At 36.5% G+C, this 26,211-nt stretch overlaps 1 protein-coding gene across 8 annotated transcripts in view; it reads right to left on the reverse strand.

Moving 5' to 3' along the window:
• RBM26 (RNA binding motif protein 26) overlaps window positions 1-26,211 on the reverse strand; it is a 58,902-nt gene that overhangs the window by 23,437 nt on the left and 9,254 nt on the right. For 2 of the 8 annotated variants that reach the window (XM_065056561.1, XM_065056536.1), the window contains exons 2-14: window positions 22,370-22,488; window positions 21,695-21,831; window positions 20,721-20,809; window positions 19,946-20,157; window positions 17,959-18,219; window positions 13,822-14,061; window positions 11,046-11,186; window positions 10,524-10,664; window positions 9,633-9,744; window positions 8,694-8,853; window positions 7,143-7,307; window positions 3,523-3,654; window positions 2,430-2,501 (exon numbers count right to left, since the gene is read on the reverse strand). In XM_065056561.1, coding sequence (XP_064912633.1) covers window positions 2,430-2,501; window positions 3,523-3,654; window positions 7,143-7,307; window positions 8,694-8,853; window positions 9,633-9,744; window positions 10,524-10,664; window positions 11,046-11,186; window positions 13,822-14,061; window positions 17,959-18,219; window positions 19,946-20,157; window positions 20,721-20,809; window positions 21,695-21,831; window positions 22,370-22,488 — 1,981 coding nt within the window. Of the gene's footprint in view, window positions 1-2,429; window positions 2,502-3,522; window positions 3,655-7,142; window positions 7,308-8,693; window positions 8,854-9,632; window positions 9,745-10,523; window positions 10,665-11,018; window positions 11,187-13,821; window positions 14,062-17,958; window positions 18,220-19,918; window positions 20,158-20,720; window positions 20,810-21,694; window positions 21,832-22,369; window positions 22,489-26,211 lie in introns of all 8 variants that reach the window. The other 6 variants (XM_065056547.1, XM_065056525.1, XM_065056553.1 and 3 more) reach the window with 3 other exon arrangements.

The following is a 26,211-nucleotide window of genomic DNA, read 5'->3' on the forward strand; positions in this document are numbered from 1 at the left end:
ATTCCCAGAATACCTGAAGATTTGGACTGTTCTGTTCTTTTATCACATTCCTTAAAGGACACTTTGGCCATGTTAGTACTGATAAATCCATGGCTAACTGCTGGAGATAGAGGCATGATGTTGTCCACCTTGTTAGCAAATCACAGCAATTATGCAAATGGTATCATTTCCAGGAGTTTAAAAATATATATATATATGTGGAAAATTAAAAGCTGCATGCAGAGTCTGTTGGTCACCATGCACTCCATAAAATAAGACACAACACCCACCAAGAGAAGAAAAGAAAGAGACAGCCAAGAAATATAAGAAAGATAGAAAAGATCAAGAGATCAGAAGAATTTGCGACAGGAACACAATACAAAAGCTTTTCACTTCATTGTGCTATTTATACTATTTCTTCGCACAATATATTGTTTTCTAGAGTAAGCAGCACAAAGAGAACAAAAAAGAAAATCAAAGCATGTTATGGGGTATTATAAAAAGTGATAGAAGATGTTTTAAGCAGGCCATTAAAAAGAAGATGAAGTATTTTTAAACTCATTAAAGCACATTAATGTATACACAATGCAATCGTGGTTCCCATTACAAAGCAGATTCAGGACAGGCTACATCACAAACAGAGGACCAAGACAAAAATATTGACACACTCTTTTTGCCCTGAACTGTCTTCATGGCAGAGTGAACCACGCTTCCTCATCTCTTTAACATAAGGAGAGATGCCACAGCAGATATACCTGCATCAACTAATATACAAGAGCAAGAAGCAACATGTTAATGTCTTCTAAATCTCTTAATACTATTCAAAGAAGAATACTGTGAATCCTTCCAGAAGTTCATAGATTTTAAGTCCCTATACAGATCTTGTAAGGCCTCACAATGACTGTTTCATCTCCTTTTCCTCCTGCTCTTTGGGAAACATAGCTATCTATTTTCTCACTGTAAAGTTCTTGATAAACCCTGCGATCAGACAGAAGCAAAAAAAAGTCTAGGACACGACATCTGTTTTTTTGACAGCTGACAATTTTTAATTTCTAATGGTTATAGATCATTGTCACTGCAAATTAAGCAAGGTATTTCCTTGTAAAGGGACAGTAGTAGGTAAAATAGGGCAAATCAGGTTTCAGAACCCTACTAAAAATGGCAAAGGAAACAGCTGCTTCACAACCCATTCACTGAACAGCCCAGCAGCTCATCAAAACCAGTCTGCACTACAAGACGACACAGCAGAAAACCTTCAGCACAAATTTACTTTTTGTAGAAAAGCACTTCAGAATAACTCAACTCTAGCAGAACATGGGAAAAAAAATGAATTTCCATTCTAACTGAAGCAGACTTCCTATTTCTAAAGTATAGAGTATTTATCTAAAATGTCATTCTGGAATACACAGTTACATATTTATCTGTAACTAGTTTAGGGCAACAAGAATGCAACTGATCAAACAAAAAAAGAATACAGGCAAGAAGCCAAAATCAGTCCATTTAGGTGGACTGTTTGGCTTGAAATGCGTCAAAGGGACATCTACAATTAAAACTCAATACACAAAGGTAACAATACCTATTGTTGAGTACAGCATAGTATCTTTAGAGAGAATTTTACTTGTTAGATGCCACTAAATGCATTAACTGCCATACTGTAGGGGCAGGGAGTGAAACACAGCGAATACTTCGTTTATTTCAGTCAAGCCAATTCCCAACAGAATAGACAAAGCAATCTTGTTACCAGATAAAACTTGCTGCCTTCCTACCAAAAGTCTTTCTCAAATGGATGTTATAAACATCCATAAAGCCTGTCCCTTAAGGTGTTCAGTAGATCTGGAAACATTAATCATAAACTTTCCTACTAAAGTAAATACATCACCACCTCCGTGTTCTGAAAATTGCAACCACTGAGCAAAAGGCGTAACTCAAAACCACAATTCAGATGCACCTTTTCCACCTTACCTCTCTCTGTGCTTTCTATACTGATTAATTTTCACTTTTATCTTTTCGCAAGTACTGCAAATTGTAAGACCAAAGAGTAGGGTAAAAGTTTACAGCATCACATTTTAAGGGACACAAAATCCCAAAAACATTTTTATAGAAAAGCTTTCAATAGATTCATATGTAGCGTCAAAATGTACTTATATTTTAAATTTACTTCTGTATTCTTTTAAGAGCTTGAGATCCTGAAACATATGTAGCTAGGAATCTGCCATATCAAAGCAAAAACCGCAGAAAAGCAGCTTCTGTCCTAGCACATTTTACTCTTCTTATAACCATTTAGCCATCTGCTAAGCTAAGTTTCAATATAATATACTTCATAAAATCAACCTTTAGCCAATAACTTTATTCATAGTTATGAAACAAATTTAATATTGACACAAAGGGCTTTATAATAAAAATTCTACTGAAACTAAAAGTGAGAGGAAGAGAATGAGACATACTCTTACCTTTTCAGTTGTTGGAGTAACCGGTTTTGACACAAAACCCAGTCTATCCTTCACAGATAATTTAGTCACATTCTAAGAAAACAAAACAAAATTAAAGTTTTACCTTAAAATATTAAGGTAAATATTAAGGTAAATATTTTACCTTATGAATATTTTACTGTTTCTTCTGTAATCCCAAATGTTAGAAATGTAGAAAAAAAACAATTTAACTAACAAAACCACAGACTTTTAAGCAACAAGAAAAATAATATTAAAACAGTTGATAAAATCTATTTTAGATATTCGATTTTATAGTTAATATACATCTATCTATAACTAGATTAGAGAAAACAAAGCCAAATTTGGAATCAAAGATCATACTACATATTTTTTGCAGGAAGTCCATGACATGCTAGTTAGCAGAGGATTATCTACAGAGGCCCTTATAAACACACTTCAGTTTTTGTCTTTTATAATCTGGTATTTGCAGGCATCAACTGCAGAAAGTTGTTTGAATTTAAACCACAAATGTTTTCTCAAGTGTGGTGGTCTTCCTTTCCAGAAGTAAAATTAAAGTAGTGGCACAATGCTAATAATGAAATACTTCTAACACAATAAAAATTTAAAGGCTATTTCTAGTCAGAGTAACATGCCAACATTCTGTCATTTTTGGTGCCGTAGTTACATTCTTCCTTATATTAAGGATGACATACAAATATTGAAAACATTTTGAGATACTGATCATCTGTCTCTAATGCCTCTAGCTGTTTAGCAGATATAATATTAAGAAAAATAATAGTTTCTAGTTCTTCAGATAGAAACCAACTTTGAAAATATTTTCAGGTTTCAAAATAGAGTCTCTAGGTTTTTTAAAAATTAAGTAAAAATCTATGGTACTAAAAATGAAGTACCATCCTTGGGTAAGAAAGCCAAGTATCATTGCACTGAGGAAAATTAACATCAAAACACCACTCTCAATCAAATTAGATGTACCTATAGGTAGTAAAATATGCACTTGCACAATATGAGTAACTGTAATGGATACATTCAATACACTATGGAACCTATTACAGAAAGAAAAACATGCGACTGATTTTATTACTATTATACATACCTGAGTGACTTCTGTATTGGCACTCTGTGCTTCTGCAGGTTCAATATTACTTGCAGGTACTGGACCTAATCGCTCCTTGACTGATTGTTTCACCACTGGTAAACTCGGCTGCTGAACTAAGGGTTGTATTACCTGTAACACCACCCCCAAAAAAAACCCCACATCATAATATTAACAAAAAGCCACTACATATACGTAGTACAATAAATACAAAACAAAATTGCTGCAGTGGCATTTAGATTTACACTTCTTCCTTTCTATCATCCAATAGCTTTTTCACCTGATGGTATAAATAAACACTTCATGAGATTTAGGATGTTATACTGACTATTTGTGTAGTGCATACAGTGATAACATCTATTTTGCACTTGCAGCTCACAGAAGTGGTCAAACAACCTTGGTCTGTATCTATTAATCATGCCTCCTTAATTCTTAATTTCCACCTTTTAGAACCAAACAAAAAGTAATAAGCAGTCTTTTCACTCCTTTCACAAATCTTTCATCATCAACCATTTAGTTATGTAAAAGTGAAATTACAAACTTGTATCACAAAGACTCTCACATTTCACACCAATAAGTTACTTTTTCATCTCCTATGTGTTTAACTTTGACAAAACAGAGAAAAGAAAGAAGGATATGGAGACATGCAATCTTGGGACGGAGGAAATAGAAAACAGAGCAACTAATATTTACCTTGCTTTTTTTTTTCTTTGACAAAAACATAAACACTTAGAACCAAAAAAATAAAAAAGTTTCCAAGCAAGCTTCCTGTCGTACTTATGGCCCTCAGGAGGTCACCTAACCCATTTCCCCATTCCAGGGCAAAGCCAACTACAACTAAGTCATTAACGACAGTATCTCTCTATATGGTTCTTACAGACTTCCAATTAAAGAGATCCTATCAGCTCTCTAGGAAAAGTGTTTCAGTACCCTTTGGCATTAGAAAATGTTTCTTAACATTTAACCTAAATTTCCTGTGCTGCTTTTTAAACCCAGTACTACTTATTTTATCTACCAAAGATGTGAAGAGCACATTATTTCTGCTTCTTGGCAGAAGTCTTTTTATTTGGTGATTTGTTATGGTTGACTCCCACCATCTTTACCAAGTACTTCCCCTGCATTCAGAATTTCCACAAGCAATCCTACTGAGGAAACAGCAATGGTTAAGAAATTGTGCACACCAGGTACTACTGAAGCGACAACTTAAACACCAACTGATTTTACACTGAAAAACAACAATTCAAAAGCCTGCACTTAGTGCCTGACACACAGAAAATCTGGCTGGAAACCATTATTAATGCAGGTGAAATTAATTCAGCTGCAGTTAATTAATACACCAGAAATCTTGACAAAAATTCAAATAGAGTATGAGAAGTACTGTAAGAAAAAAGTTCTCATACTACTTGCAGATACCCTACTAAATATTAATGGCAATAAAAAGAGAAGTAAACATATTAATGCTTCTGAAAGCCTTATGAATTAGCAACACCTGTTTAGTGACTTAACTTAGTGACTTAGTGACTTTATATTTTGAGACTGAGGAAGATGAAAGCATCACACTTAATGTTTCAATTTTCTGTTTAAATTTTTCTTGTCACTGTACGCCCACAACAGACTTCAAGTTGTAGCTTCCTGACACATGATAAAGGCTGTCATTTGTGAAGCAGGAACTCTTAATACTATTTACCTGGTATCAAGGGAAATTCACTCAAAGTTAACTTGCCAGAGGTGGTGTGCTGGAAAGCTAGTAACATCACTAAAAACCTTAAGATTATTTAAAATTCATGTTTTCCAAAATAAGAAATATACAGATCAGATATTTGTTTGGAAATACACAATTAATACTCCAAGATGTACCAAGATAAACAGTAAATAAGTTGATATCAGTAACTATTCAATCTATCCTTCTCAAGACAGGTGATGATTGTGTTAATTCAAATTACATACTCCACTGCCCTCTTCTGGCTGATCAGAAGCAAATCAAGCTTATAAAATAAAGAGCAGTTTGAGAAGCACTTGTTCACATGAAACATCAAGGATATTTATGAATTTGAATCCAAACTCTAATCTAAAGGCTGGTAACTGGGGATACAGTGAGACAGGTGTCCTTAAAAGTGCAATTTTTTTTAGATAAAAAGTAGGACATTTCTTACAAGAGGAGAGAAAGGAAATTGTTGCCTAATGTGCTCTACAGCAGGATTGCTATGGAAAACTGGGTCATTGATTCCAAATTATGATGACATTCGCCATCTGGAGAAAGAAGGAATTCAGAACTTAGATTGGCAATTGAAATAATCCTCTAACAACTCATTTGTTCTTTATACCACTGTATATAAGTAAATGAACTTCTACAGAGCCTGCCCCATATCTTCTATGTGTCGAATTTGTTCCACATTGGCAGCAAATCCAACAAAGCAAGACACACAAGCATTTAGAGGGACTTGCTACACTGGGAGCTAACTAAAAATACTCTGTCCAATAACCTACACAAGCTGTGAGAATCCAAGCTTCCCCTTATGTTTGGGTAGTACCACTACACCTGCTAACAAATCTGATTTGGCTCGCCACACATAACCAATCAAAGATCCACAACACTAATTGATGATTTGTATTCTTAAAAAGTTGCTAATGCTACTACCCACATGACAATTACCAATAGGTGCTCCACTGTTCAATTTGATCCAAAAACGCAGAATAGAATATTTCAGCTGGAAGAGACCTACAGTGATGACCTATTCCAACCGCTTGATCATTTCAAGGCTAGTCAGAAGTTAAAACATGTTATTAAAGGTTTTATCCAAATGCCTGTTAAACACTGACAGCCCTGGGGCATCGATAACCCCTCTAGAAAGCTTATTCCAGTGTTTGACCACCCTCTCAGTAAAGAAATGGTTTCCAATATCAAGTTTGAACCTCCTCTAATGCAGCTTTGAACCATTCCCACGTGTTCTGTCACTGGATACCAGAGAGATCAGCTCCTCCCTCTCCACTTAAAATGTAAAATGTCCCTGATCCATTTCAACTAAATCAGTGTCTCTAATGCAGCTCTTCTCTTACACCGTTGCACGCATGTCCTCTCTCTCTACACAAATGTGTATATATATCTGTATATACATATAAATACCTTTGTGTAAAACTAATTCTACTACTCCTTTCTAAAACAGTATGCGCACTCAAGAGGAAAGGAAAAAAGAAAAGACTCTAAAAACAGCACCTTTTGGAAGAGATTATCTTCCAAGAAAATAAATATAACTCTGCTGTCTTTACTGTGCCCACCAGAAGAAAAAAAAAGTCTATACTAGTCAAAGCAAAATGGACGTTATTCAGCAGACAGTAGCATCAAATCTTGCTTCACATGAGATGACAAGAGTCAAATTCTTCATAAGTCACAGACAGGTTTTCTTTAAATATCTTCAGTATTATCTTGCTAATCGACTCCTGAACCTTGTATCTAAGGTCAAAGAATCTAGAATTAAAGAGTAACTTTTGGAAAACAATTACATGAAGTCTACATTATTTCAAAAGGACTTAGTTTACTTCCTATACGTATTTTTTTACAAATGTTTCAAAATATTTTATTTTACATAAGATTCTACACAGAATAGACTTAGATCCTCTACCTTCTGTGTAGTAGTTTGGATTTGCGGTGTACTGCCTTCTCGATGCCAATAAACTTTAATAAAACGATTATTTAGTACTGCTTCTGTACTAGATATAGCTTTCTTTGCTTCCTCGTGTGTGGCAAACTGAATAAGGGCACCTTCTGGATCACCTTGGTATGCAACCTGAGATTGAAAACAGAAGAACAAAACTTACTGCATGTAGGTTCTTCATTTGTGTCCCTATTATCATAAAATCACCAGTTTCAGGGCTCAGAAGCTTACAATTCAAACCCAATATGGGTCAGCAGATAAGTACTTGCCCTTCATGATTCTGTTTGAAAAGCACGGTGTCAAGATGCAACCTTGAGATTAAGCTAATAAACTTAAAAGAATAGTTAAAAAACCCAAAACAAACAAGTAAAATACCTAAACAGTAATTCTAATCACAAATATGACAAGAGGAAGCATCATTACAAAAAATACAGGGGTCAGTTAATAAATGTCCTATCTAGTGTCAGAACTAGATAACAAAGTCCATTTTGGTTTTCATTTGAGCATTTACATAATATTTTAGACATTTCCAAAGGACAAAATTATACTTTCTGGAAGAAGAGGACAGCTTGCATTATCTATCTACCTATGTCTGCCTCTCTATGCATACTCACACACAATTTTACTTGCCTTACTGAATCATACTGCCTGTTAATAGACCCATATTCTCAGATAAACTACGGAAAGGCTTAAGAAATATTTAAGAGCAATTAAGAGATATTTAAACTCCCTCAGTGTTCTGACAGGCACAGGAGGTTTAATTTGTACTTTATCATTAGGCACAAAAACATTCTATCACATCTCTTTGTTAAACCTCACCATGCAAACAAGAAAACAGTCCGTGAAAACACTGGCTACCTTCTGAAACTTCTCAACAATGAAACATGATGAGAGATCAGATTAGAGTAGCTTAGTAACTGGATATGAAATACTGACATTACACATACAGCCTGTAATACATAACATCAACACAAGTTAGGCCTCAGTTCTTTAAATCTCTTTTGTACGTTTCCCTAATCATTTTCTTATTTTTGTTTATAAATGTGGGTCACTGGGATACACCACAAAATAAGGGATATAAGGGATAAACTCTCACTGCTATGGGACTAGAAAGTAACTATATCACAAGGACTGCTTTCTGGATGAGAAATACAGGTCTTCTGTACTCCCAATTTATCTAAAAAATACAGAGGGTTTATGATATCAGATCCAAACTTGAGAAAAGGGGTGGAGGAAAATCACTTCCAATCAATTTTCAGTGTTTTAAACAATGTATCTTAGAAGTCTTATCTGTAAGGAAACTTTTGTTCAAAAATTAAAAGAAGACTAGAACATTTCATTTCTGCTTCTTGAATGACAATTCCGTTAAAAAACAATGAAATCTTGTTTAAGAAACAACTTAGGAAAATAATAAGAACACCTTCAGGGAAACAGCTATAAAACATTTGGCATTTTCCTTTTAGCAGCTACCTCTATCGTTAAGTCAAACCATACTGCCTTCTTTTTGTTGACTCTTACCTGCAAGTTGACTAAGTTTCCAAACTTACTGAAGTGCTCATTAAGTTTGCTGATATTATTTAGTTCTGGGGGAACTTTCCTCAATTCAAGTTTTGTATTTTCATTTCCAAACTGCACCTTCTTCTGGAAACCTGGACTATTTGTTCTGTTAAAATTTTGCCTGCAACAAATAAAAATCAAGCCAGAAATCCATAGCAAGCTAGAAAACACCACGTTAAATTATATATGCTTGCACAGGAGCATCTGCTACACAGACAGAAAGATCTGCAGACTTAAAAAAAATGTAAATTTAGAGAAACATACAAGAGTACTGGACAAAGGCCCATATACCTGCAGTTTTCCCCACCAATACTCCCAAGCATACCAGCATATAAATCCATTAGATAATTCACAATAAGATGCTTGTGTTGGTAAGCCCTGACTTGTACATTGCTTCTCTCCAAAAACTACTCCTCAGCTATTCCACAGAACCTCCCCACTGACATTTGCAGTAACTCTTATTTCAAGGCTCTCCTCAGTCCCAGTAATCTCTTAAAATCCCCAGTATATCTGGACACTAAGCACTGCACCCTATATTTTCTGTCAGTAACATATCTGACAACTCAATCCAAAATAGTAATGAACAATTCACATTTCAAAACTGAAATCAGTCAGCCCTAACAACAATCACACTGCAGCTTCTCTGTTTTTTACAACACTACAGCTTTCAAGGAGTAGATCTTGGTATCACTCAAAGCAACTTCAGTTATCTCTGTACTGCCTTTGAGAAAAGACAGTCAAATACAGACCACACTACGGTGTGATTTACTTTAGTACAGTCAGGTTATTCACAGTTTAACTTGCTCGCAATTTATACAGATTTATACATGCTTCAGATTACACAAAAGAGCTGCACAGAATTCCGACTATTAAGTCAATCTTGTGTTAATGAGCACTCACTTGTCAAACCAAGTCTTCTTTGTAGGAACTCCACCATCCCCTGCACCAATTGTTCTTTTCCTGGATTCAGCATCTACCACTATTCTCATACTACTTTTATTGGGAGGTTTTTCTGTAAACAGACAAAAAGATTTTACAATATTTTTGTATTTTCTATGTATCTGATTGTAAAAAGGTACTCTCAATTTGCACTGGAAAGCACAACTGTTTATTTTAAATTACTATGATTCTTGCTCAAACTGGATCAATTCCTGGTCACAAACCTTTCTTATCTACCAACAGATGCTGTGACAGATCAAAATAGATAATAGGGTTTTTTTGTCACAGTAATGTCATGCAAAAGGAAAACAAGAGAGGCATCTGCCTCAAGATGACTGCACTCATTGATTCACCATGTCCCTTACAACGCTTGGAAACCCACAACATTTCTGCTCGCACCTCCATTCTACTATTAGATGGCATACACAAAAACGCTCATGATAGGAAATGTACGGTACTCCAGAGCACTAAAACTTATGAGGCAAGATTTAGGGATCGGGTAGGAGAGGACTGGCTCTTGCTGAAGAATGGGAATCATAAAGAGGGACTGCTCACTGAAAATACACCAACAGAGACACAGTAAAACCACATTAAAAAAAAAATTGTACAAATTGACCAGTTATCACAGTCAAGTATTAACCGTGCAATACTCTAGCAAGAAATTTCATTTTACCTGTAAAAACACACACAAAACAACTATAAGCGTAATTCGTTATCCAATTGAACTTCTCTTAGTTCCAGAAGACTTTAAAAATACAGTGTTTTCAGTATTACCTTCTCTGAAAACTGCCTCAATCTGCATTAATGTAAGAAAACGAGATGAACTAATTAAGTACAGCTTTGAGAGTGTACCTCTGGGTGGTAGATCCATATCACCCGACGTGAGTCCTATCAAATTTGGTCTTTGGGCATGTACTCTATGTCTATACATAGGTCTTGATGTATTTGTTATACTTGGAGCTTCTGGATTATAGCCATCTGTGTCATACGTTTCTGGTAACAAAGAAATTGTCTAATTAAAATAAATTGCAGTTAAAACCCCTAAGGTTTCAAATATAACATTCCATTTAATTGCAAGATATAGTTACAATGGAAGAGTTCTATAACCACTATCCTAAAAAAACGTTCATGCCAAGTTTCCTGCTTAAACACAGTGAAAATATTATTCCATTGTCAAGATCTACATTTTACACACAAATTTTACTTCTGTCTGATCTAAGTTAGAAAAAGAGAGTGTTAAATTATTGTCACAGTCTAAATAATATAAACTTATTCTCCCAAACTATACAATTATAACATTTAAAAAGTACAGTATAATATGAATCAATGTTATTCTATTTAGCAAACCTTGTGGGCAAAGCCTCAGTACTACACCTGCTGTAAAAAGAGAGGGTGGAGCAGGAGGCGGCTGGTGATGAATACCCGTTGTAACAACAGCGGGAACTGAGCTAGTTGCTGAGTTTGGGGGAGCATCCATGCCAGCAGGCTGCAATGGGGGAAGTGGAGGTGGTGGTCCTGTCAAAAACAAAGCAAATCGTGGCACTCATTTATTATCCACTAGACTTACATTACACTCAACTTACAAGGAATGTGACCTGAAATGTTTTTAAGGCTATTTTAAAAAAAGGAGGTGAGAGGGCATGTACACAGTGCTGTATCATTCATTCATATGAAAACATCCCCACCAGCAAATGACCAAGAACTTAGATTACAGAGAAAAGCATTCAAGTAGTTTAGCATTTTTCCAAACACTTCCTTTCTATAAGCAAAATTTAACTGCTAAGCCAGTATTCATCTTGACCACCAGAAGATCTTTAAAGCTCTATAAAACTCCCTCAAAGAAACAAATTCTATTTTTAAGAGCATATTAAAAAAATATTTTATGATGACAGTAACTAACTTTATTGAAATTCTTTTTCCAAACACCCAAGAAGATACCTATAGCTCCAGTAGAAAGTGAAAGAGATCGTTCTTAAAAGTAAGGGGTTTTTTATTTGGTTGTTTTGACTTTTTTTTTTTACAACAGGTAATGTGACACTTGCAGAGTAGAGCAGTCAAGACTGACCTTCAGTTTAATCACTGGCAAAACCAGTTTTGGAAAAAGATACAAAGTCACGTATTTGGACTTTCCACACACATCTGGAAATAGCACGTGAAGCAGAACTGATCATCCCAGCAATACAGTTACTCTCTCTACTAAGTGAAACACATAAGTTCAGTTCATACTTAAATATACTATCAACTGGAAATGAACACAGTTTAAGAAACTTTCAAGAAACATAAAATATAAATTGTTTTTTAATCTTACCAAGTGGGATATCTAAGTTAATAAAAAAAGAGAGCAAGGAATAATGACATAAAACAGTTTTAAACAGTTTTTGACATAAAAATGTTTATAACAGTTTTTAAACCACACAAGAGAACTGAATACTAAGCTGCTGTTTTATGATTGACAGGCACACAAGTCTTCATGTAAGTTTTAGTATGTGAGCCAAAATACTTTTCAATGAAAGAGCAAAAAAAGATGGAGAATTTTCTTAGTTACAGGTTTAGTTTCAAAATCAATTGCAAATGACATATTTTCAGGTGTAAATTTGACGGGGTCATGAATTCTTCAGCATTACAAATGAAAAGCCAATTATCTGTGGTTTCCAGGATTCTCCATTCTTCTCTATCAGTAGTCAGTTTCATAGCATTATAGGATCATTTAGATGAGAAAAGACCTCTAAGACCATCAAGTCAAACTGTTAACCTAACACTGCCAAGTCCACCACTAAACCATGCCCCTAAGTGCCACATCTACATGTCTTTTAAACACCTCAAGCAATGGTGACTCAGCCACTTCCCTGGGCAGCTTGTTCCAATGCTTCACAACCCTCTCTGTGAAGACATTTTTAAACTAATAAACAATCTCAACTTCCCCTGGTGTAACTTGAGGCCATTTCGTCTTGTCCTATCACTTGTTACTTGGGAGAAAAGACCAACACCCTCCATGCTACAAACTCCTTTCAGATAGCTGTAGACAGTTACAAGGTCTCCCCTCAGCCTCTTTTTCTCCAGGCTAAACAGCTGCAGTTCCTTCAACCACTCCTCATCAGACTTGTGCTGCAAACCCTTCACCAGTTTCACTGCCCTTCTCTGAACTTGCTCCAGCACCTCAATGTCTTTCCCGTAGTGAGGGGCCCAAAGCCAAACACAAGATTTGAACACAGGTGCAGCCTCACCAGTGCCAAGTACAGGGGGACAATCACTTCCCTAGTCCTGCTGGCCACACTATTCCTGACACAAGCCAGAATGCTGTTGGCCTTCTTGGCCACCTGGGCACACTGCTGGCTCATGTTCAGCTGGCTGTCAACCAACACCTCCAGGTCCTTTTCCACCAGGCAGCTTTCCAGCAACTGTTCCCCAAGCCTGTAGTGCTGCCTGGGGTTTTTGTGACCTAAGTGCAGGACCCTGGCCTCGTGCAATTTGCCTTAGCCCATCCAGATCCCTCTGTAGAGTCTTCCTACCCTCCAGAAGGTCAACACTCCGGCCCAATTTGGTGTCGTCTGCAAACTTACTGAAGGTGCATTCAATCCCCTCATCCAGATAATTGATAAAGAGATTAAACAGAACTGGCCCCACTACTGAGTCCTGAGGAATACCGTTTGTGACCGGCCGCCAACTGGCTTTTACTCCATTCACCACAACCCTTTGTGCCCCGCCATCCACACAGTTTTTTACCCAGTGAAGAGTACACAAGTCCAAGCCATGAGCAGCCAGCTTCTGCACGATAAATGTTGTGGTAAACAGTGCCAAAGATTTTACTAAAGTCTAGGTAGACAACAGCCACAGCCTTTCCCTCAGACACTAAGAAGTTCAGACCACTTCTCCTATAAAACTCCAGGAACTGAGTTTTGCCATGCCATGCATTGCTTAAACACAATTAAAATATTATCTCATATTCAAGATTCACATTTAATATGCAAATTTTACAACAATCAACTATGCAACAATTACTATTAAAAAATATTTTGGGGTAAGCTATGCCATAGTAGAAGACAGTAAAACTTCCTAAAATATAGCTGGCATTCTTAAAACAGCTTTGTGCCATGCATGCAACTCAAGTAACATCCAGGCTTTTCTACTAAAAAAAATAGGTTTTAATTACCTGTTACAGGTGGAAGGCTAGGTGGCAAGGGGCCTGGTGGTGGCACTGGAGGTCTAAGGTTAACAGGAGGAGGACTCAGAATGGGTGGAGGAGGAGGAAGTCCAGGAGGAGGTGGTCCTTCAACAACAGGAGGTTGTGCTGGAAAAGGCAGAATGCCAGGAAGATTCACATCTTCTACCACTACTGGATCACTTCCATGATCAAAAGGGCACATGTCTCCTCTCATACAGAAACCCTTTTCTGAAACAGCAAAACCAAAAAGAATTGTTGTTAGTATTCAACAGCTGTACTTTGATTCAGAGTAGATTAGAGATTATCTATGTGTAATGCAACAGTTCGTACACTAGAAGCTTCATATCAACAAAAATTTATATTAGCACATTAAACTGACCATTTACTTTAACAGTCAGCACACAGGAAGACTGCAGCTACATGCTAGCAGAATAAATATAGGGCTTAGATTTTCTTGAAGAATTAATTCTGCATTGAATTGTAACAAAATGTGAAAGCAAAGAATGAAATCTGGGTGTCATCACATTAACAAAACCACAGTGTTTCGAAGTAAAAAGTGCAGATATTGGGACTGATAAATCCCTATTAAAGTTACAAGTTAATATAAAATTCTAACATGAGAAAATTCATTCCACTTTTTTCTCCTCTGCAATTATTTCAGGAAGAATTAGAATATTTTGTCATAGTATGTGATTAGCTGGCTGAAGTCATTGCTAGACCACTCTCCATCATCTTTGCCAAGTCTTGGGAAATGGGAGAGGTGCCCGCGGATTGGAGGAAAGCAAATGTCACTCCAGTCTTCAAAAAGGGCAAGAAGGAGGACCTGGGTAATTATAGACCAGTCAGCCTCACCTCTGTCCCTGGGAAAGTAATGGAACAGCTTATCCTCGGTGCCATCTCAAGGCATATCAAGGATAAGAGGGTTATTAGGGGCAGTCAGCATGGCTTTACCAAGGGTAAGTCATGCTTGACCAACCTCATAGCCTTTTATGAGAATGTAACAAGGTGGACAGGTGATGGCAGAGCGGTGGATGTGGTCTACCTTGACTTCAGTAAAGCCTCTGACACAGTCTCCCACAGCATCCTCACAGCTAAGTTGAGGAGGTGTGGTCTAGACAATAGAGTAGTGAGGTGGGTTGCAAACTGGCTTAAGGAGAGAAGCCAGAGAGTGGTAGTCAATGGTGCGGAGTCTAGTTGGAGGCCAGTATCTAGTGGAGTGCCTCAGGGGTCAGTGCTGGGGCCAATATTATTCAATATATTCATTAACGATTTAGACGAGGGAATAGAGTGTACTATCAGCAAGTTTGCTGATGACACTAAGCTGGGAGGTGTGGCTGACACACCAGAAGGCTGTGCTGCCATCCAGCAGGACCTGTACAGGCTGGAGAGTTGGGCAGAGAATAACCTGACGAAATTTAACAAGAGAAAATGTAGAGTCCTGCATCTGGGCAGGAACAACCCCAGGTTCCAGTATAGGTTGGGAAATTACATATTAGAGAGCAGTGTAGGGATCCTGGTGGACAACAGGATGACCATGAGCCAGCACTGTGCCCTTGTGGCCAAGAAGGCCAATGGCATCCTGGGGTGTATTACAAGGGGGGTGGTTAGTAGATCGAGAGAGGTTCTCCTTCCCCTCTACTCCACCCTGGTGAGACCACATCTGGAATATTGTGTCCAGTTCTGGGCCCCTCAGTTCAAGAAGGACAGGGAACTGCTGAAGAGGGTCCAGCGTAGGGCAACAAAGATGATTAAAGGAGTGGGGCACCTCCCTTATGAAGAAAGGCTGAGGGAGCTGGGTCTCTTTAGTTTGGAGAAGAGGAAACTGAGGGGTGACCTTATTAATGTTTATAAATATATAAAAGGTAAGTGCCACGAGGATGCAGCCAGGCTCTTCTCAGTGGCAAACAATGATAGGACAAGGGGTAATGGGATCAAGCTGGAACACAAGAGGTTCCACTTAAATTTGAGAAGAAACTTCTTCTCAGTAAGGGTGACAGAGCACTGGAACAGGCTGCCCAGGGAGGTTGTGGAGTCTCCTTCTTCTCTGGAGACATTCAAAACCCACCTGGACATGTTCCTGAGCAACCTCACCTAGGCGTTCCTGCTCCAGCAGGGGGATTGGACTAGATGATCTTTTGAAATCCCTTCCAATCCCAAACATACTGTGATACTGTGATTGTGGAAGAGCAAAATTTTTTAATGTTTACCTATACATGTATTGTAAATGTGTCTATATGCATACATATGTAAATATTAATTATGTACATATACATAAAAATAAATATGCATTCACTTAGTCTACAAGCAAGTAAAACATTGGAGCGAGCACAGAGGAGAGCCATGAAAATGATCAGAGGGATGGAACACCTCCCCTGTGAGGAAAGGGTTGGGGTTGTTCAGCCTGGAGAAGGTTCCGGGGAGACCTTATTGGGCTTTTCAGTACTTACAGGGAGGTTGTAAGAAAGATGGAAACGGACTTTTTAGTAGGGTCTGGAGCATAGCACATGGGGTAATGGTTTTAAACTAAAGCAGAATCAATTTAAGCTAGATATAAAAAATAAGTTTTTTTACTATGGGGTTGCCCAGAGAGGTGGTAGATGCCCCATCCCTGGAGACATTCCAGGCCAGGCTGGACAGGGCTCTGAGCAACCTCATCTAGTTGAAGATGTCCTTGCTTCATTGCAGGAGGTTATACAAGACAACTTTTAAAGGTCCCTTCCAACACCAACCATTCTACAATTAACTGTTTAGGAACAGCCCCCACAACCAAAAAAAAATATACAATACAATGGGGGGGTAAAAGTTTAAAATATCTTCTGGTAAAAGAGGAAGAAAGCCGAGTGTCTCCTTCCTCAAAACCTGATGCTGAAAAGTAGTCTGCATTACCTCACCTTCAGGAAGAGTTACAGAACATATTAAATTGAAATGTTAAGGAAAACCACAAGTTCTGCAGAGGGTCAAATAGAAAATGTGAAAGTACAGTAAAGAAGAGCAGAGATGTAAGGAAAGAAAACCAAACACCACAACAGTAAAACTCTGAAGACAACTATATCACTGTTTTCCAACATTACCATTTGCTTCATACTCAGAAATTGGAAATAATAAGCTGTTACAGATAACAGACTGTTAAAAGATACAAAGCTTCAGTGTCATGTCTGGAGATACTTTTTCAAAAGTATGTTAGCCTGCACATGTTGTTCCTTTCTAAAAAAACTGTCAAGCTGGGAGACCATGACACAACATTCTGCATCTCAGCTTGCATTAGAAGAAAACTTCAAAATGAAACCACACTTGCACAACTCTACTCACTTCACAATACTATGACATATATTGGCAAAGCTATTCTCAACTAGCACAACTCTGCCAACACTTGAGAGCTCAGCCTCCCATTTTATTAAAAAAAAAAAAAAAAAAATCACATTATTATTCTAATCAGCCTTCTGAATGTAAACTGGCCTAGATCTTAAACTCATCATTGTGAGATACAACAAGAACAACAACAAAAAAAGCCCTCAGGAAAAACTTTAAGGGGAAATTTAAACTCTTTTGAGCTAACAAGTCGACTGGCGTGAATTCAGCTAAGTCACTGCCAACTGACACAGCATCTTGCGTGGATTTTGGCACAAGACATGCAAAATGGTAGCTTAAGACACAGATAAGCAAAAAAACCCACCCAATTTCAAGAAACATGGAACAAATGGGTTAACATGAGCCTGGGAAGTTGCAGGTCTAGATGTTTCTAGTTAAAAATTATCTCTTAGATTGGATGGAATAAAAAAAAATTATGAGGTCAGTAAGGTGCTAATTATGGTCAGAATTCTGAAATACAGTATTTGGCTTGAACATAAGACAGAAAAACTGGGTAAAACTGGATTTTTAAAAATAATTTTTAATATACATTATTTTTAATCTATATAAAATAATTCTGGTAACTGAAATACCAATAAAAACGCTAATAAAGAAAGCTGTCTACAAGCTAAATAAATAAAAAGTGAAATAAAATTTGGATTCAAGAATTGTGTAACAGAAAAAAAAAAGTACTGGAGGAGATTAAGAAAAGAAAGGTCTTTTCAGAAAGGGACCAATCAAAGTTGCAGGAAGCAACTGAAAAAAATACAGACTTACCATCATAATCTCTACAGCGTTTCTTTGGCAGCGGAGGTCTTCCATAGGAGTTGTGGTCCAGCTGCTCTTCATGAAACTCCGACCAGCTTTCAGTAGTGTTATTTCCATGATGAGCAGGAGCAATAACAGTAATAGTGCTGCTCAGTGTAGGGACAGGGTAGTGGCCGGATGAAATACTTGTCACAGAAGAAACTGGAGTATAATTGTTCTCTAATGGATCTGGTCTATCCATATCGTATTTTGGCTTTACCAGATCCCTATCTGTAAAAAAAAAAAAAAAAAAAAAAAAAAAAACACAACCAAAAAATATAGTTACACTGGATGATTCCTTCTGTACTTTTCTCCAGAAACAGCCACTAAGCTACCTAAGTGTCTTTATTCCACACCTGTTCAACTCAAAATATAAAAATGATAATTGAAATGTTCTACAGGTTGCCCAGAGAGCCTGTAAAGTCACCACCCTCAGAGTTATTTATAACCCAACTGGACAGGGTGCTAAGCAACTTCTAACTTCTTCCAGTTTATCGGCTTTGAGAAGGGGTGTTGGAAGATACCACCTTCAGAGGTGTCTTCCAATCTCAACTATTCCAGGATTCTTCATTCCAAAGGTTTAATCAGAAAAATAATCACCTTAAAAGTACACAGTCAGCTGCTGGGCTATTTTAATAACAGCTATACCCACAATACAGCAGAAACCCTGTTTAACTTCAAGCAGAGCACATCTTCTGTAGTGCTTCCTTTATTCTAAGAATTTCAGATAGAAAATTATTCTGAATATAGAAAAACAATAGACAAAAAAAGGATAGCCACCACTTGAAAATATTACAGAAGTTACACATCCTTCATGCTTCAAGACACTGTAACTGTTATATCTTCAAGTTGTTTATCTTCATTTTACCTGCTTTGACGTGACTGGAGTGACCAGATACAGCAGTGACATGACCTTTTATTCTGAATACATACAAGCTGCTACATTAATTTTCTAGTATTACCATCAAATAAACAGTGAGTATCCAGACTAAGACAGAAGAATTCCCTCATGAGATATATCAGTAGACTTAAACAACCCCCCGTTAAAGGAACATTAATAAAAATGTCTTAAAGATAGTAGGTAATTGTGCGCAAACCATACATTTCTTAATGTTCTTAGAAAAAGAAACAAAGCTTTCACTATATTATCTACATTACCATTGCAGTTTATGTAAAATAATCCTTGAATTAAGATTTAATCACATTGTAATATTTTAGTTAAACAGCCATATGCTAATTAACTTCCTCATTCATAAGTTGTTTGGAAAATACCTGCTTGACTACTCTCAGAAACTCCACATTCCTACTTTTAAGGCTGAGTTAGAAAGGCCCATTCTACAGAAAGAAAATAATACACAGGAGACTTACATCAGACTAATTTTTTACCTCTACTTTGTTTAAAACACAGTGAAGAGATTATAAAATTAGTCTCAATGCTCTTTTTCAATTTATCAATAACAACTACTGGGGGAAAAAAAAACACTCTTTTCAGCTGAACATCCAGCTCTGTTTTTAAAGCTTAATTTTAAAAACTACTTTACTGAAGCCTTAAGTCCTACAGATACATTTGCAAATGCAAACATTTACTGTAATAATGTCAGTCCTTGCCTGTGACACCAAGGAGTGGGTATTAATTTCTGTATCTTCCCAAACAAGACTCTGAGTTTCCTAAACCTTAATGAAATGCCCTTAACTTGGATTTTTCCGCCCCTCTTAAAACATTGCTTAGAAGTGGCCAGCACAGTCAAAGGTATTAAAGAAGAGTGGAGGGAAAGAGTGGAAAACAAGCACTGAAACCTGATCACAAAAGCCTTATTTCCACAGAAAACCAAACCAAAATTTGACAAAGATACAAGAACAATAGAGGAAATTTCGGTACAACTTGAACAGTGTTTAAGCTTAGTGTCTAAATTTTGTAGGCAACATTCACCGTGTTTCAGAGACCAACTGTTGGTACCTCTGCTTCGTGTTCTGCTCCGGCTTCTGCTCCGGTCTCGATCTCGATCCCGCAATCTTTCTTTGCTCCAACTTCTACTTCGACTCCTGCTGTAGCTCCGACTCCTCCCTCTTCTTCTGTTGTATCGATCCCTGTAGGAATCTCTTCTGGGAGGATTTCGGTCATAATCTCTCTTTCGAGAACGTTCATCTTTTTTCCTTTCATCACGGCTTCTAAACATGCAATGTTGTAGGTCAATTACAAGAATTATGAAGTCTCAATTTAAAATCTTAGCTACCATTAAAAACTTAAAGTAACAGCAACAGAAAACTAGAGAAAAACTATAAATGAAATCTATACCACTTCCTTTCTTCTTTGAAGATTTTTTTAAATTATTTTATTTGGTTTATCCATTCTATCATCCCTAGGATTTTAAAATGTGTGTAAAACACTTTTTCTGCACCATAGTGCACCTTCCCCAAATTGGAAACAGTAAAAAGGTTTCTAAATTAAAATTATCACAATCCAGTCCCAATAATGAAAAGAGTAATTGGAATATACCAAATTTTAATATAACAAAAATGCATCATAAAACTCAAAAGTGATAGTTATACACAACTTAGAGACTGTTTACACTGCCACTTATATACTCACAATTTAACCACACACATATAGAAGTCTTATATTTAGGCTTATTAGGTGACCATACAGAAAGGAAATAATTTAGTAACACTATAAAAAATCCAAATCCATCTAATTACTGATACAGTACAAGAGGTTAAACAAAAGTCATTACCTGGTATCTCTGTAGCGAGAACTAGACTGAGGAGGACTGTGATTTAATCTTCTAGAAAACTTTTTCTCTCGTTCTTCCTCTTTAACTATCTGAATTTATAGTATATACATTAGATCAAAATGTGAGTGCACTATTAAATAAAGATTTCTGCACCATCAAATAACAACAAAAACTTCAAAATGCTGAGCAAAGTCAGCAATAACACTGAACTGAAACAACATTTTTGTGCCTAATACAATTAAAGAATCTTCATAACATTAGATTTCCATTTCTAGGAATATTCAAAGCACAAGGTGGGAGACAATAAAGCAGCATAAGCAATCCTTATTGTGCTGCACTGAAAATACATCTGCTTTTGCTACAGGTGGACAAAAATCCATGCTAAGATGGAAGGAGAGATCTGGTGAGACATGAATGTTCAACAATTCACACAGTAAGGTCTTTTCTCCATCAGCAGGTTAGCTGGTTCAGATCACAGTTAAACATCTACATGCTGCCAAACCCAGGCTGCTGTTGAAAAGGACAAACCTACTCTTCTGGCTCAAAGAACAACATAAACACTTGTTTCATAATACGGATGTTATTTAGATCAAGCAGCTGGAAGAATGAGGACTGCCATTTGGAACAGCAGCCTGGATTTATGCTGAATTAAAGGGCAGCATAACTGCAACAGCAATCCTGAGCAAAGAACTAATGTAGGTTGTACTGCAACGCCTACAATACTCAGTAACATTATTTACATTTCCCTAGTCAGAACCACTTTGGTTTACCTTTGAAGCACCCACTTATGATGTGAAAAATTGTGCAACAGTACTTGAACATATTAGGCACAAATCTTGTGATGTATTTTAATGCTGTAGTATAAGCTCGGGAACTTTTATAAATAAATAATAAGCACAATGAAGGTGAACCACATAAGCAAACTACACAGAAGAAGAAAAAAGACATACATTTAAAATAAAATCAATGCCTACCTCTTCTTTTTTTGTCTCTTTTTCTTGGTGCTGAAAAAATTCTACTTTCAGGCTTCCTGATGATGGCTGTTCTGGTGGAGGTAGATAGCTTTTTGTATTCACAGCGTCAAACAGTTTTTCCACGAATATCTGAGTTTCTAAAAGTAGAGAGTGTACAAATATCCATTATTCAAAACTTCAGTTAACATTTGCTTTAAAAATAAATATTTTTTCAAATCAACATCTACCAAAAAGTTAAAACAATGAAGAGTACTATTTTTAAATACTCAGCTGATAACTTTATATTTAAAAAGGATATTTACAGGGTCAAGAAACATGTCAACAATGGCAATGTTTCATAAAGGTTAAAATCATTGAATTATTTGATGACTCTTAATAAAGTACCTGGAAAAATATTTCTGCAATATATACAGTGCTCCAACACTTCTAATTCTGGCAATAACTCTTAACATTCATAATTCTATCAAAGGAATACAAACAGACACAAAGCATATATGCATATTGTGCTATGTATTTTTTTTAAAACAAAGTACTTCATTAAAATTGAATTACATATTTCAAAGTAACAAAGCTAATAAAGAGATAAGCACACAATTCTATGGTAAAAGATTATTTGATTGAACTAAACAAGACAGACGTTTTACTCAAGCCTAACTGTTATGACAAAGACCATACCTTTCTGAAGAAATACATCCAGCTGATCAACACACAATGCCTTCAGTTCCTTTTCACTTTTATCCTTCTTTACCAAAGCCAGAACATATTTAGCTAGGGCAGATGGATCTGCATCACATCTGCAAATACATAAATTAAAAAAAAAAACCAAACAGCAATTACATTACAGAAGTTAATGTCTTAAACTGGTATGGCCAATACATATAGAGAACTAAAACATTTCCTATCAAAGTAACTGAAAAACACTCAAGGTTGGTTGTTTTTGTTTTTAGAGTCCAGATACATAAGATCACTAAGCATCACCTTTCTTTTCTAGAGAAGCAGAATATTTCCAAACAACATTCTACAGAGCACCTCATCGCAAACTTGAAAGAACTTTAGAATGAAACAGCTCTGCTGCCTAAGTCTTAATTACAAATACAACAGATACTTCCATAATTTCTCAATTTTTAAATCAGTAATTCTGAGTGTAACACTAAGTGACTGTTAGCGGGGAAAAGTCAGTCTACCTAAATACAAATGAACACAGTGACACTGCAGAAGTGATCTACGCTATAAAAAAATTCAGACTCTCAGAGAGACTCTTTCGCTTAAATGTGTTTTTAAAGACTCTTATTACTAACTACATATGAACACCACAAAAAGCAGATTAACTGAAAAATCTTAATTTCGAAAGTCTAAGGAAAGTGTTCATACAATATTATCATGGAAATCTCTGTAAGAGGTACACAGACAATGCAGTGAAATTTAGGGGATCATTATCTGTTTTCAACATCTAAATTCAATCAATTTAAGTATGGAGCACTTCAGTGTAAAAACCTATGGTCTCATGCACATCAACAAAGAACTTGGAACAGAGTAAGGTGTATATCCACATTAAGTAGAACATTATTTAATTTAACTGATACAGTTTTTTTGTGTTTCATTAATAGTAATGGACAATGAACTTTGTAGTGGTCTTGAAAAGTAAAACCTGCCAAAGCAAGTGAGAACACTGCAGAAAACCATTTCACACTTCATAATGCAAAACCAGTAAGTAATGAAATAGTTAGAAAATGGTTTACCAGGTAGAACAGCAGCATTTTGTTAAACCATTTAATCCCATTAGTTAGCACTAACCAAAGGAAGACCTCAGACCCCACAAAACTGGGCAGGATTTAACACACACACGCTGATCATGTGATACAAACAGCTGGCTTTAGTGGTTAATACTAGTGTTTTAAAAAACTACAAGTGGAAAAAAAATTGCACTGATGCATCCTAACTGTACATACTTCTAGCAAAAATAACTGAGAAGTAAATCAAACTGTGGTCAGGGAGCTTCATCAAATATGAATATCATGCAAATACTGTTCCAGCACAGAGGTCCACTAGTCACAATGACAGAATAAAACTGCAGTTCCTCAATGTCTTCCACATTTAACCAAGTGACATTTCAACGCTGAAGTTTAATTATAAATATGAACATCAATCATTTAAATGAAGAATATTTTAGACACCGGGCAGAAGAAACCAAATCCTTCCCCATATCAGGCTCCCTAATTCCTCTCTCCAAAGAAGCTAACTCCAGCACAGCAAGCAACACCCTCTGTGCAAACACATCCACTAGGCAAAGGAAGCAGATCCGTCAGCATCCATTCTCAGGAGATCCTCTGGGCAGCCTGGGCCCAGCACAGAGTGCTCTGAAGTTAAAGGTCAAAGCTTCAAACATAAGTCAGCATTCTCTAGAAAGCAGGCAACATCAGAATTTCAATTCATGCTGTAAAAGCAACTTGAGCTGTTAGAGGGCATACCACAGTATTCTGTATTAGCCTGCATTATTCACAGATATAGGAGATGGGAGCTCACAATCAAGTCTACATTCCAAAAGAACCCGCACACACCAAACTGACAAAATGCGAACAGATACTGTTAATTGAAAAACAGATTGCACACCAGTTGAAAATGCTTCAGAATTGTTTTCCTTACACTATCACGTCTGGTTTGCCCCCATTCAGATTTAACAGTTCTTTATTCAGAAGCAAATGCTGTCCAAGCACCAAGCCATCTCGGAGGCAGGCACATAAATAACCTCCTAGAGCAAGAGCAGTGCCACAGCACGGTCTCTTTGAGGCTGCACCTGAGCACACCATCCAAGCAGATGAGCTGGAAGCCTGACATTGAACAGGGTGTTCCCCTCAGAGGCTGCAGTGAGGGTCCTCGTCCAGCACAGCCCCCAGGAGGCCCAAACACCAGCATTTTGTAACTTCTCAATGCCTGAATTTATAAAATTATTTGTTTTCTTTTTTTTTTTTTTTCTTTTTTATGGTTCCTCAGTGCTACTTCAACGTCTCTACAGAACTACAGAAGATTTTCAGTCCTCCCAGTTTCATGCTGAATCATGACTCAGAAAATTAGCATGCTATTTTCATATAATCTATTTATAGTCATTACAGGAAAAGAATTTTTTGGGGGAGGGGACACTATTCATATGATAATCCTAAATTCCTCTCTTCTCCTTTCTATGCTCCACAAAAATCAGGTAAGACATTACAAGCTGAATTGTTTTATTTCCATTTCCACAAATCTGGTCTCGTCTGATAATATGCACATCAGCTGTCACTGTTCAAAATCACCTACTGCTGATTTAAATGATGACACATGCACTCAAAATTATTTAGTATAAAAAAAAAAGTATGGTAAAAACCCACTGCTGTTAGCTACTGCAATGTACTTTAATTCTTCAGCTCCTACAGTAGTGACTATACAACAACCACATACTCAGTTTAAACTACTTCCTCTCTTACGAGCACAGTAAAAAATGTGAAATCTCATCTGGAAAGCCACCTAGAATCCAAAAGGTGTAACAAAAAAACAAACAAAAACCCCCAAAACCCGAAGAACAAACAAACAAACTTGTTTAACTATAACAAACAACTAGTGCTTTCCTCCCTTCCCACCAATGATAATTTTGGAAATTTTTGCAATATTGTCCATCTCAGAACGACTTCAGAATTTCAATCCATCCACGCAACTTCAAGCTGTTCTCAAGAAAATATTCTAAATAAAAATGTAATTTTAATTCACAAAACACAGGATCACTTTCTCCTGTGGCAGTCCTGTCCTTTATCAGTCTGTATGTAATACAAGCTCATATGAACAATGCAAAAAATCATACTGACCTCTATTATTATTATTCAATATATCAGTGTAGAAATTCTCCAGTACACAACAGGAAGAACTTGAATGCTTTTAAGTTAAAACTGTATTTGTTTTGGCTCTTCAAAAAATACTATTTATAAAGAAATACTAACAAGCAAATTACTTCAAATTGATGCTAATTAAGCAATAATGAATACAATCCATTTTGTGGTAGAGATAGAGAAAATGTTTCTGTAAATTGACAATATGATTTTATGTGATTTCACTTTTTAAAATGAAACTGCTAATGATCTTTACACAGCTGAAGGCTGACTTATTTTTTAATCTACTGACTTGAAACAGAAGTCTCCCCTTCTATCTCTGTTGTTCAAAGTTTAAAAAAAAAAACAAACAAACAAATTATCTGTTTTCTCCACACTACTGTGAAGACAATGCTTGTTTCTCCAGCTAGTATTTTAGATGGATTTAACAAGGTTATAGTCTGATCTTTTACTGCTTTTCAGACTCTTATAAAATGCTTTGCCTTTTTTTTTTTTTTCTAAAGATGATGCTAAAATTAAATTGCTAGCAACCCAAAGTGGTGGAAGAGAGGAATAACTGATCTCATGAAGTAAAAAGGTATTTAAACTTTGCAGAACTGTGAATACAGGAGGTCTGCCAGAAAAATTTCTGTTCTTCATAGCTATTAGAATTCTGGATAT

This window comes from Columba livia, chromosome 1, assembly GCF_036013475.1.
Source record: "Columba livia isolate bColLiv1 breed racing homer chromosome 1, bColLiv1.pat.W.v2, whole genome shotgun sequence".
NCBI classification, from domain to species: domain Eukaryota; kingdom Metazoa; phylum Chordata; class Aves; order Columbiformes; family Columbidae; genus Columba; species Columba livia.